At 34.5% G+C, this 11659-nt stretch overlaps 2 protein-coding genes across 3 annotated transcripts; both read right to left on the minus strand.

Moving 5' to 3' along the window:
* Positions 1-208: 208 nt before the first annotated feature.
* LOC121997137 (endoplasmic reticulum-Golgi intermediate compartment protein 3-like) lies at positions 209-6273 on the minus strand. 2 transcript variants are annotated; one of them, XM_042551397.1, is made up of 13 exons: positions 5902-6273; positions 5031-5104; positions 4787-4870; positions 4607-4687; positions 4430-4510; positions 3059-3151; positions 2041-2220; positions 1848-1915; positions 1694-1745; positions 1529-1582; positions 1341-1433; positions 956-1022; positions 209-603 (listed from the first exon to the last, which is right to left on the minus strand). In XM_042551397.1, exons 1-13 carry the CDS (start codon positions 6041-6043, stop codon positions 512-514), a joined length of 1161 nt encoding a protein of 386 aa, XP_042407331.1. In that variant the 5' UTR covers positions 6044-6273; the 3' UTR covers positions 209-511. The 2 variants fall into 2 exon arrangements, with proteins under 2 accessions (XP_042407331.1, XP_042407333.1); XM_042551399.1 differs by lacking the exon at positions 5902-6273 and having other exon boundaries at positions 4787-4875.
* A 248-nt stretch (positions 6274-6521) lies between these two features.
* Positions 6522-9771, minus strand: LOC121997138. Its single transcript, XM_042551400.1, has 3 exons — positions 9458-9771; positions 7834-8022; positions 6522-6907 (listed from the first exon to the last, which is right to left on the minus strand). Exons 1-3 carry the CDS (start codon positions 9695-9697, stop codon positions 6830-6832), a joined length of 507 nt encoding a protein of 168 aa, XP_042407334.1. The 5' UTR covers positions 9698-9771; the 3' UTR covers positions 6522-6829.
* Positions 9772-11659: the final 1888 nt, after the last annotated feature.

Below are 11659 nucleotides of genomic sequence, written 5' to 3' on the forward strand. Positions count from 1 at the left end.
ATGATGGGCATCTTTCTGTTCAGTTGGACAAGCAGCTACTGCAAGCCAGGTGTGAAAAAAATGTAGCTTTTACCCATACTCTAACAAGAACAAATACAACGATGAACAACAACATGAAGTGCGATTGCAAGCATTGAAAAAGACAGATTATATCAAAAAATTTTACACATACTGCAACCAAATGAATCAGTGTAGCTCTCCATAAACATATCTGGAAAATCTTTTTTGAAAATCTTTTTCGAGAATGAACAAATGTTCTAGCACCAGAACTCACATTTGCGCTTAAGGTGACATGAATATGACATTGACAATCATTTAGCACAGTGCAAAATTGCATAACACAATGAACCTCTTCGGCTGCAAAGAGATTGTAAAGAATACCGTTCTGACCCTATTTAGAAACTTGGTGACAAAAGAACAGAATGGTGATATTAGCGATTTGGCTTTGAATGTCTGCAAAGGTCAGAGAAGGCTTTTTGATCGTTGCATAGGAGGTTTGATACACAGTCAATCAGTTGAATTTTCCAATTTCCATTTTCTTCTTGATTGCTCTTTGGCCGTGATAGACGAATGCATCTAGTATTCCTGAAACAGTAAATATACCTGCAAATGGAATGGAATTAGACAATATTTCTGAGTCATGAATAATATCCAGGAAGATGCATGCTCCAGGCTACCAGGTTAAGAAAAAACAATTTTGCAGGTTTGAAACCAAATATCATCTTTTATATGGACATATGCACGCCACTAACACTGTCTCCTCAGGATGAAGCAAAATAATACAATTTATGAGGGAATTGACAATTTGTTCTAGCAAAACATATTATAATGAGGGATCGAAGATTCAATGTGGGATTGGGTTCTCAACAAGTACGAACCATTAAATGGTCTTGAAGTCGTGGAAATAACATCAAATTAGTTTAGATATTAATGACAAGAATGAGGAGAATACTACCTCCAACAATCGCACAGACATTAGTCAAGAGGTGCAAGAAAGATACATGTGCCTCTGTGAAAGTAACCTGCATAATGTTTCATGTAAGATGCCAACCATAATATACAGAGATCATTTGACTGGAAAGAAGTCTTTGTAAAATTACTATTTCAATTTTGACTATTAAATTAAGATTCACACACAGTATCTTAACGAGTGACGGATATGTTGAACAACAAATACATCATGGTAGTGGATGCAGAAGCCAAAGTTCCAATTTAAAATGAATAAAGATAGTAAACCATTGATGGATAAACGAAGACAAAAATGATAAATGCTGATATGGCCAACTTTGTGAGGGCATCAAATCAATCAACAGTTAAATCAATGCCCATAGAAGTGTTACCTTAATTGGAGAAAGGTCATAAAAGAAAAACACCCCTGGAACAGAATGTAGCCGACCAATATCGTCATTCCTGAAATGCTCTGTCACTGAAAACTGCACAATCACACAAGCGTTTGAATAGCATCAAAGGAACTCACTGTATATTAAAAAATATATACAGAAAATGTGAATCTAAGAATCAAAGTTACCTGATTGGTCTGGATAGTGTGTCCATTTATGTCAGTGTATACAGTAGGAACCACCTATAAAGGAAGAGAATACAAAAACTTAAGAAACACTGCATAACAGTATGATACTAGGGCTTCAAGCATCCAATCTGAAAAGTGAAAAGGAAATATGATAATAAGACCTACCTTGATGAAGTATTGGTACATTCCATATGGTGTTTGTTGCACCCACTGCACTCTGATATTTTAACAAGTAGGCAAGCAATATTTCCATATTAAAAGATTAGAAAGTCCAAATGATAACCAATTTACAAATCTCAAGAGATGTACTGGAGGTTACCCATCAAGAGGATTGACTACACCAGGAAAATACTCTCCAAATGCTAGTTTGTTAATTTTATGGCTTATCTGTCATGATGATGATAATGGGGAAAAGTGTCACTAGAAATATAGCTCCCTGAAACTAGAATAGATGAAAACTAAAGATAGTAACGAACAAAAAATTCAAGGTTGAGTGATCCACGATTTCTTACATTGAAACTTTCTTTTTGGAATGGCAACAGGTCATGCACATGCATATTTGATTGTTGGAAGCTTTTACCAGGGGCAAAATGAAAATTCCCACCCACCTTGTTGACTTCTAGGAAACCATAGATGTTGCACCCTTCGCCTTCTTCATCCTTGATCTTTTGAAGAAATCCTTCTCTCTTGCACTAAGATAAAAGAGAATAGTGAAAAGTTAATCAGCCTTCTCTAATTAAGAAATCATTCTTAGACCTTGTACACTACTAGTTGCTTCAGATAAAGCACTTCAAATTTTAGATCAATGATTTGACTCATACATGTTACCGTTTCAAGAAATAATTTTTCTAAGAAAATTATATACATGAAACTTCTACAAGTTATCAGTTTTGTTACTTCGTCAAGCCCAGCTGACACTCTTTAATTAATTTTATCATGTTCTCCTTCATTCTTTTCCTTTTTCTCCTTTATTGTTCTCTCCTATTTTTCTTTAGGCCTCTTGCCTTGTGACTAAGCCTCCCTAATGTTGTCACAGAAGCAGCCCTACCATAAGTTGACAGTCACTAGAGGTAATGCCACCATTGGAGGCAAGACTCTCTCACACTGAGCACATCACCTGCATATACTACCTAAGTCATGGGATTGTCATGTCCACAAATGTTAGCCTAAAGTGGCCATGACTTGGAAATAGCTCCTCAAAATCCCTCACACCTCTGACTCGTAACACTCATTGACACACTTGACTCCTCATGACAACTAATCTGGGTTGGAGACAAGTGTGGCCTTGGGGAGCTAATTAACTAAAACAAGGCCATGGCCGGCACCAAGCACAATGCAAAGGTTTTGAGCACACTAAGATAGTCAGGAAAGTCAGAATGAATGTCAGAAGATATATCTTGAATCATTCCCATGATAATCTCTAGTCATTTTAAGATGATGGTTTCTTACAATGGCTAGGCCCATAATTTGTAGTATAAACATTCAAGACACAGTAAGGTTGAGATGCCAAGAATTTATAGGTAATAGTACCTGGTCAATCAGATCAGGATTTGACAGGCCCCAACCTTTCTTTCTGTAAGCTTCACGAACTTCGTCACAAGAATTGCAGCATTCTTCCTCAGACTGAAAATATGGCTCAATTAGTAATCAGTTGCAAGATATTTAATAAATTTGCATTAGGAACACATATTTACATAGAATAGATCTTAACTTTTATTAAGTACAAGAAAATTTGAGACAAAATTGATTATTTCTTGAGAATATGAGCTAACATATCATCAAAAGAATCAGATCAAAAGGTGATTAAATTTCAAAGGAATGGACAAGCTCAATAGCCACTGAGACTTTCATGTCTTTAACATACTAAAAGTTAAAACAGATACTAAGGAGAAAACTCTCCAACATAAGTGAAATACATTAGTAGGAAAAGAAAAAACAGTTTAGGCCTACAACATATAGGTCAAGCATACTGATAGGATAGGAATCAGATTTTCATCAATTCAGTTATTCAGACCAGAACCATGTTTTACATAATCTCACAGGTCAATACTAATATTTAATATTTTCAAACTGGACAGATTATTATGGGCAAACTTAAAATTCATAAACTATAATTAATTAGAAACAATTGAATCAATTAGAGCTGAAGTTACATGGTTGATTTAAGAGTTGATATTTGTTTGTGAAGGTTTTCATACATGGTTTTGACTTGTTATGCTATTTTGACCGATTTTGCAAAATTCTATTTTTGTATTTAAATTAGATTGGACTGCTAATAAATCTACCCCTTCTTGTTCTCATTGATTTGTGTGCTTTGCTTTTTATCAACTTGAAAATTTGAATTCTTCATGTTTGATTTAAGAGTTGATATTTGTTTGTGAAGGTTTTCATACATGGTTTTGACTTGTTATGCTATTTTGACCGATTTTGCAAAATTCTATTTTTGTATTTAAATTAGATTTGACTGCCAATAAATTTCTGACTCGATCAGTTGAAGCAGCAGGTTGAGTCCAAATGTTAAGACATTGCCAAATTAAGCCAAATACTAAGTTCATAAACAACCTCTTTCAAATTACCAAACACAGTTCATAAACCTCTGACAAACTACCATAAGTTGATAAACAACCTCGGGGAAATTATCCAGGTCAAGGTTCATTAACCACTAGTTAACTGGTCCTTCTGTCCTACAAGGTTTTCTTGACAAATATCAAAATGAATTTCAAAAGAATAGTTAGTTAATATATTAAAGATTGAGTTTGCTAGATTATAACAAAAATGTGGTAATGGCAAGATCTTTCTGTGACTTATTAAGGTAATTTCATAGGGTAACCAAAGCAATAGTTCATCACAGTATCAGTTCAATAATGACAAGCTGCTGGTGAAACAGACTTAGAAACATACCGCTTCTGCACCAAAGCAAGAACCGCAATATGTCTCATTATGTTCAAGCCGTCCACCATGTCTTTGTAAAGGCTTTTCAATCTGTAGTGTAAAATGGCAACAAATAAATACAGGCTGCATGTCTATGTCCTATAAACTTAGTAGCATACAGTAAACGGATACATAAGCCATACATACCTTAGGTGAACCAATTCCATCTTGTCTAGATTCGATAGCATTCCCATGAGAGTCTAACCTCTTTTTGATGACGTCGTGTCTCTGTTAATAGAACGTGGGGAAAACCTATTACTAAAGGTCAAATGTAACAGTTTAAAGCACTTAACGTAGCTATATAAAAACTCTAGTGATAATACATACGACATCAAGATGCTCTTCTCCACTGATATCCATTGCATCGAGACTGACCGTAGAACATGAAAGGGCAGGGAATGTGATATCAAACTGCACTTATAATGAAGGAGACATGTGTGGGAAGGGGGAACAAGAAAAAACAAGAGAACATTGAGATGAATCATGTATGACAAAATGCAGTCCTTCAAAAAAAAAAAATCAAAGATATGTACTATATGAAATCTTAAAAGTTTAGCAGTATAAATATTACATTGATCCGTAGCTTTTCTCCTGTTAAAGTATCAACTACAAGCTTTGTTTCTGTAACAGCATGAAGATATATCCCTGCAATAACAAAAGGAGAAAAAAGGAAACAAACTGAGACGAAATGCATTTGGAAGTACAAAAGCACAAACATGTATACACAGAAGATTGGAAAATGAGCTTAACCACAAAGGACATCAATGATATTAACAACTAGGAGAACTTCCTAAACTTTCTAACGGTGCATCAAAACATTTGGCTTTGCAATTCAACATTTTTCCCATGACAAGATCACTATATTCAACAGAGGAAGAAGAGTATATTATAGTGTTAAAAATGAGTCGGCACTATGATAATATGAAGATAACGGGAGAAATCCAAAATGATTGATTCAGCCTCATTTCAATACGCTAGCCCACCATTAGTCTCAACTGTTATAAATAGGTCAGTCACATGATAATATGAAGAACAGGGAGTATACAACTTGAAATCGTTAGTTTTTCAAGATTTCGGAACATTATTTATGATGAAATCACTAGCCATATAGATCCTTTAGTTGGAAAAACAAATGGAAGAAAGAACTGTAATTATATGGGATGATCTCCTCCAGAAACCAAAAATACAGTAGCTAGTAGTTCACCGCTACCAAAAAAAAAAAAAAATCGCCCGATAATCATGCAAAAATCTGAGCTCGATTCTTCAAACAGGAACACTACGATGACGTGACCCTTCTAATGCTAAAATTAGATTTAACCAAGGTCAAACCCCTACGAACTGCATCTCACTCAACCAATATAGAAAACCTCGTAGAACTCGAAAATCACAGATAAAACCTAACGAATGAAGGAACCCGAAAGCAAAAACAACTTTCAACTCACGCAGTTCGGAGATGAATAGAAGGAACATGATGATGGAGGAGGCAATGGTGATTATGCCGCCGGAGAGGGTTCTTCTGTAGAAGTCTTCGTTGATCTTCGGGTAAGCGTCCAGATTCCGGAACTTGAGAAAGAGGGCCTCCATCGAATTGACCGCCAAGAGGAATAACTATGAGCGTACACAGATCGCGAAATCAACAGGAATCAAGCCGAAGAAAGGCTTGGAAAAAGATGGGATCTATGAGATTGAAATTTGGATTCGGCAGCTCGATCTTTCTCGAATAGATAGATATAAACAAAAAAAAAAAAAACAACTGCGGAGGGTTTCTTTGTTTCTTCCCTTCCTCTTCTCCTCGTCACTATTAAACGCTTTCCCACTTTATCATTTTCTAATTCAAATAGGAGATTTTAAACATTTTCTCATTTTCTCATTACCGGGCCGGCACCTGTGCAGCGTAGCTTCGCTCAGTCTATTGTTAGCCCAGCGTGCGAATGGGCTCACCGATGACCCCTGCCCGTGTCAGCCCAAGCCCAAGTTCGATAGGTCATTTTTTTATATATAAAAAATTAATAAATTAAATAATAAAAAATATAAAACACTTGGTAAAATAGAAAAAAAAATATGGAAAAAGCAGCACTTGACTTGTGATTTTCCTAAGAAAAGTTTGAACAACAGATGAAAAATAAACATATGTTTCAAAGGTAAACCCTGACTCGTCGAAAGTTAATTGGGCACCCTTATTCAAGTTCATCACAAAGAATTGCCACACTATAGTACATATATTTCAGAATTCTGCGTTCCTCGGAATCATTGATTTGGAGGCTATTTCTGGATCTAAGAATGAAGATTGTGCTAGCTCAAGTGGTTTTCTGGGTTCATTCTGTTCATGGTAACTGAGGGTTAAGATGTGCAGCAGTGAAGCCATGGAGTTCACCTTCGTTTGGCACTTTCTTCTACTCTTGTTAAGGCATCTCTGAACACATCAATGGCCCAATCTTTAACATCCTCCTGCAATCAAATTAGAATTGTGCGACCTTTTTAAAGATGGATTTACAATGATATATCTGTCAAGTGTTATGCTGCTACTTTGCTCGAGCAAAATGAACAGTAGGGTTACATACATAGCTACTTGCAGTGAACTAAGAGTGAGCTGCAACTGACAAGATTAGACACTTTTCAAACCGAAAGGAAATGAAAATGAAACTTCAAGCTTCCAAACTGAACATACACATGTACACACACACACACAAATAGAATGACTTCATGGAAAGAAAGAGTCAGCATATTTGATTTTATAAAGTTGGAACCATCATTGCAATTTATTCAGTTCTTATAGGTAAATGCTTATTATCCAAGTACAGTTACAAATTTGATCATGATCAAGTGCTTCTTGGATTGTCTTATGTCATTTAATTTGTGTTATGCCCACAACTAAATATTATATAAATTAAATTCTTTTTTATTTATCGAACCAATACCTCATCAATAAATCAATATTTTCCTGTTTTATCTTGGTTGCTTTATTTTGGATTTTTATATTACGATCTTTTATTTTGATTTTGATTTTTTTAGGGGGCAGGCAAAATGGTTTTGATTTATTGATTTCATAAGAAAAATCTAAACCAAAACTCAAACTGAAATCATTTCAAATTATAGGTTTGTCTTTTGTTTGGTTCAATTTGAAGCCCGTATTGGCAAAATAAATAACTATATATCCATAAAAAATTGAAAAATACTTTTAAGCGTAGTTTTAGTGAAAATACTAGTAAAAATTATAGTCGTTTATGATTTATGATAGATAATGAACAGAACAAATCGGTAGCAATAAGAGAGCATATTAATCAACTAACTCAAATACATATAGCTTATATATGGTCACAAAAATCTATATAGCTTATCAATAAACAAAGCAAACTATAGATAGAAGGCCATACCAATTTTACTGGCTCTCCAGATCTGATGCGTGCATTTGCACGAGCAAACTTGGACTCAAATGGAGTTCTGGGTCGTACTTCTTGGATTGCATCCCATTCTTCACGAGAAAGCATTCTAATTGTTCCTTGTTCAGGAGGTGCATCTTTCATTTTACGCTCCAATCTTTCTTGAGAGGTGGCATCATGCTCCTGCGGTTATGCCAAAAGGAATTATATATGTGATTAACTACAAATTTCTTACTGAGAAATGGAGGAACAATTAACAGACAACAACAATTAGCAAATCATAATTCTAAAAAAGTAACATACTTGGCTAGGAATTCATAGAAACTCTGCCTGACGTAGATTCGATTCCTTTATGGCCACTAATACTGTAATACAACTGAAATAATGGTTTCTAAAAGACACTGTAAAAAAGAACAATAGCTCAACTAAAAATTAGACTATCTTGCCAAACCCCTAACTCCCACATCACCTCTATCACACGATTCATGATAATCCAAGTGGATGGGGAAGATAATAGTGTATGATTCCATCATCTAAAATTGTAGGAGAAAAGTTGGATGATATTCCAACAAAAAAATTTTAAAAAAAAGGGCTGGGGAGGTCACAGTTAGACTACAATATATTTAATAATGTCAGTATCAAATTCACAGAAGCATAAGATCACCTATAAGAACAATCTTGAAACTGAAATGGTTGGAAACAAAGTTGAGAAGGGCATACCTTTCACATCTCACTGAGAGTTCACTGCTAAGAATCAATCTAAGCAAGAGTTATGAGAACTCCTAAAAAAACTTGATATCTTACTCATCCTAAAATCAGTGACACTGACCAAACAAGCATGGGCTTAAAAAAAAAAATCTAAATGAATAATCAAATCAGTGAAGCCCACGGATATTTGACAAACCATATCTTAACACACTAAAGGCTTGATTATGAAACCAAAATTTAGGATTGTCATAACTGACTTTAATGATGAGGTGCCAAATTCCAGTGCTATCACGTATTATTATGTCATATTTTGTTGCTTGTCGAATTTAGAAAAAAAATAGCATGAACTTTGAAATATACATGCAAATTCATCAGATAGAACCTATACTAGGCTTCAAACTGATTGAAATGAAAAGGATTTACGAGGATGATAACAATATCTCGCTTTCTCCTGAGTCTTGAATGATAAAAAATTAACACTTAAATTATGTACTCGATACTAAAACAAAAACCCTTTCATAGAATAAATTTCAATCACTTAATCAATACGAACACTGCAAAAAGTTAGTTTAAAAAATATTTGAAATGTAACATAAGTCTTTGACAAATACATCAGTAGTCAATAACCAGAGAATGCACCGCATGGAAGATTAATGATCAAAAGAGGCTTCTTTTAGATGAATGATGATGTTAAACACTTCATAAGCCCGATAATATAGAACACAAACGGGCTACTTTCTAAGGCCGAAATAAAAACGAGGAGCAGTAAAATTCGTTATGAATTTCCCCTCGTCGTGCGTGAGAAAACAACACGCATCCATCAAGGAGACCGGCAAATTTTAAAAGATGGACTTCGAAGGAATATAACCGAGGTTGGAGAATGAGAAGTGTGCAAGCTCTGAAGACGTACCATCATGAGAAGCTTGGCAAAAAGTGTAAGGGCGACGGCTCCAAGGACCATCGGCCAGGAGACGGTGTCGAGCCACTTGGAGGACTCCGGCGTCGGAACGAAAAACTCATCCTTTGACGGGTCCCGGCGCTGCCGCCGCGCCCGCTCACGGTCGCGGATGCGCGCTCGCAGCAGGTCCCCCGGGCCGTCTCCAGCGGCAGCGCGGATCGGCCGTCCAGCCCGCACCAGCGACCGCAGCATCGATCTCGATCGGCCAACCCCTAACAAAGACGGCTACAGATCTCGCGTGAGGGAGCGAGGGAGGAGGGAGGCGGAGTTCGACCACGATTGGGCCTCTCCACTGGGCCTTAAAAACGGCCCATAGAGAAAAGTGGTCTAAATTTGTGGAAAAAAATTTCAAAGAAAAGAATTTACAAATAAATATTTTACTCAGAAAATTGACCTTGTTATTTTTTAAAAAACTGATTATAACGGAGATATGTGATGCAGGCCGAGGGTCAGAACCAGACATTACTTTTACTATCGATGCAAATTTAACGGGTTTAATTATATTGATGATATAAGATACCCAATTAAGTGTTAGAATAGTTACTATCCTTGTGCCCAAATAAAATTGTAGGAGTTAATTTCCAAGCAATAGCCGATAAACTAGGAGAATCAAAAAAGACATCAGAAGTTGCTGTCCATAATTATTTGATAAGTCTATATTTTTTTTAGAACAAAGATTTATTTAAAGGGGGATAATTATAATGTCCAAAATCAATCTATATTAACATCATGCATAATTAGGTAGGTCAAAATATTTAATTGAAACAGCGTCAATTTATTAACCAAGATTTTAAAATTTATAGGTTTACATTTTTGCACACATACAAATTTATATGCATCAAATTTATATAATTTATAGGATTTTATATATATATATATATATATATAATTACACGTGGACATAAACTTTTATAAATTTTATTTTATATTTATATATATATATATATATATATATATATATATTGGGAATTTCTAAACCCAAAGAGGATAAAAATTGTATAAAGAGCTTGTTCAAGCTTTATTGGACAAAAATCTGAATGTCATATTTTTTTTTGTACAAATTAATTTAGAAAAGGATATGATATATATATATAAAAGATTCCTTAATTATAAAGTTTTTTTTTGAATTTAATGTATTTAATTGTTAATTTGAAAAAATTATCAGATTTTTATCCACATCTATCACTTCTTCTAGGCGAAGGGCCTAAAATAGAAGTATTATTTCTTCTAGTTATGATATGTAATCAGAAAGAAGAAGTATTTACTTCCATGGATTTAACAATTCTATATGATCTTGAGAAAGACTCAGTTTTTGTTAGACTTATTGGCTTTGTATGTTAAAAATGTAGAAGTGACTGGTGATGGTTTAGGAAAAGATTTTCCTAAAGATAAGTTGTTAAGATCTTTATTCAGTTTTGCAAAGGTTTCTTTTACCTCACTAGGGCCAAAGTTACTAGCAAGATGATTGTCTAATTGAAGAAGTTTTGATTCAATCAAAGTTAAACGATAATGAAGAGAAGTAAGGAGAGCTAAAATGATATTATTTTGTTGTATCTGAATTTGATCTCCTTTGCCAGGAAGAGTAATCTGGCAATAACCGTCTTCTTTTGTAGTGAAAAATTATCTTATATATTCTACAACATCATCATAATGTGTATTTTCATATTTCAATTTGTTCATTTATATTTTAGTTCTTCTAATACATGGTTAATTTTATCTCATTTTTCGTTTATTTGTGTTTTGTTATGATTAATCAAGTCCTTTGATTGTGGTAAAAGTTGATGAGTATCTGTTTCTGTTACAGGTTTTAATGTTTTTACGCTTTTTAAGTAGTCAAGATTTTTTAAAACTTCGGCTGTTAATTTTTGTTGTTGCAAAGAAAGTGTAAGTAGATGTTCAAATTTATGTAGTAACGTTTGACAATGAGTTTCTACAGAGAGACCAAGACTTAGCACTAAATCTGTTAAAGTATTTAAGTGGGGTTGATCAGAATGTAGGTGATGGCTAAGATGCTTCCTTCTAATATAACAAGTATGTTTATTATGATCTAGAGTTATTATTTGCCTAGGTTGTAGAGCAAGATCTAAATAATCAAGTTTTTTAAAAGAGGTAGAGGTTGTACACATACAGGTTTCCAAGTCTATTGACTCTGAT

The sequence above is a fragment of the Zingiber officinale genome, chromosome 6A, assembly GCF_018446385.1.
Source record: "Zingiber officinale cultivar Zhangliang chromosome 6A, Zo_v1.1, whole genome shotgun sequence".
Classification (NCBI taxonomy): domain Eukaryota; kingdom Viridiplantae; phylum Streptophyta; class Magnoliopsida; order Zingiberales; family Zingiberaceae; genus Zingiber; species Zingiber officinale.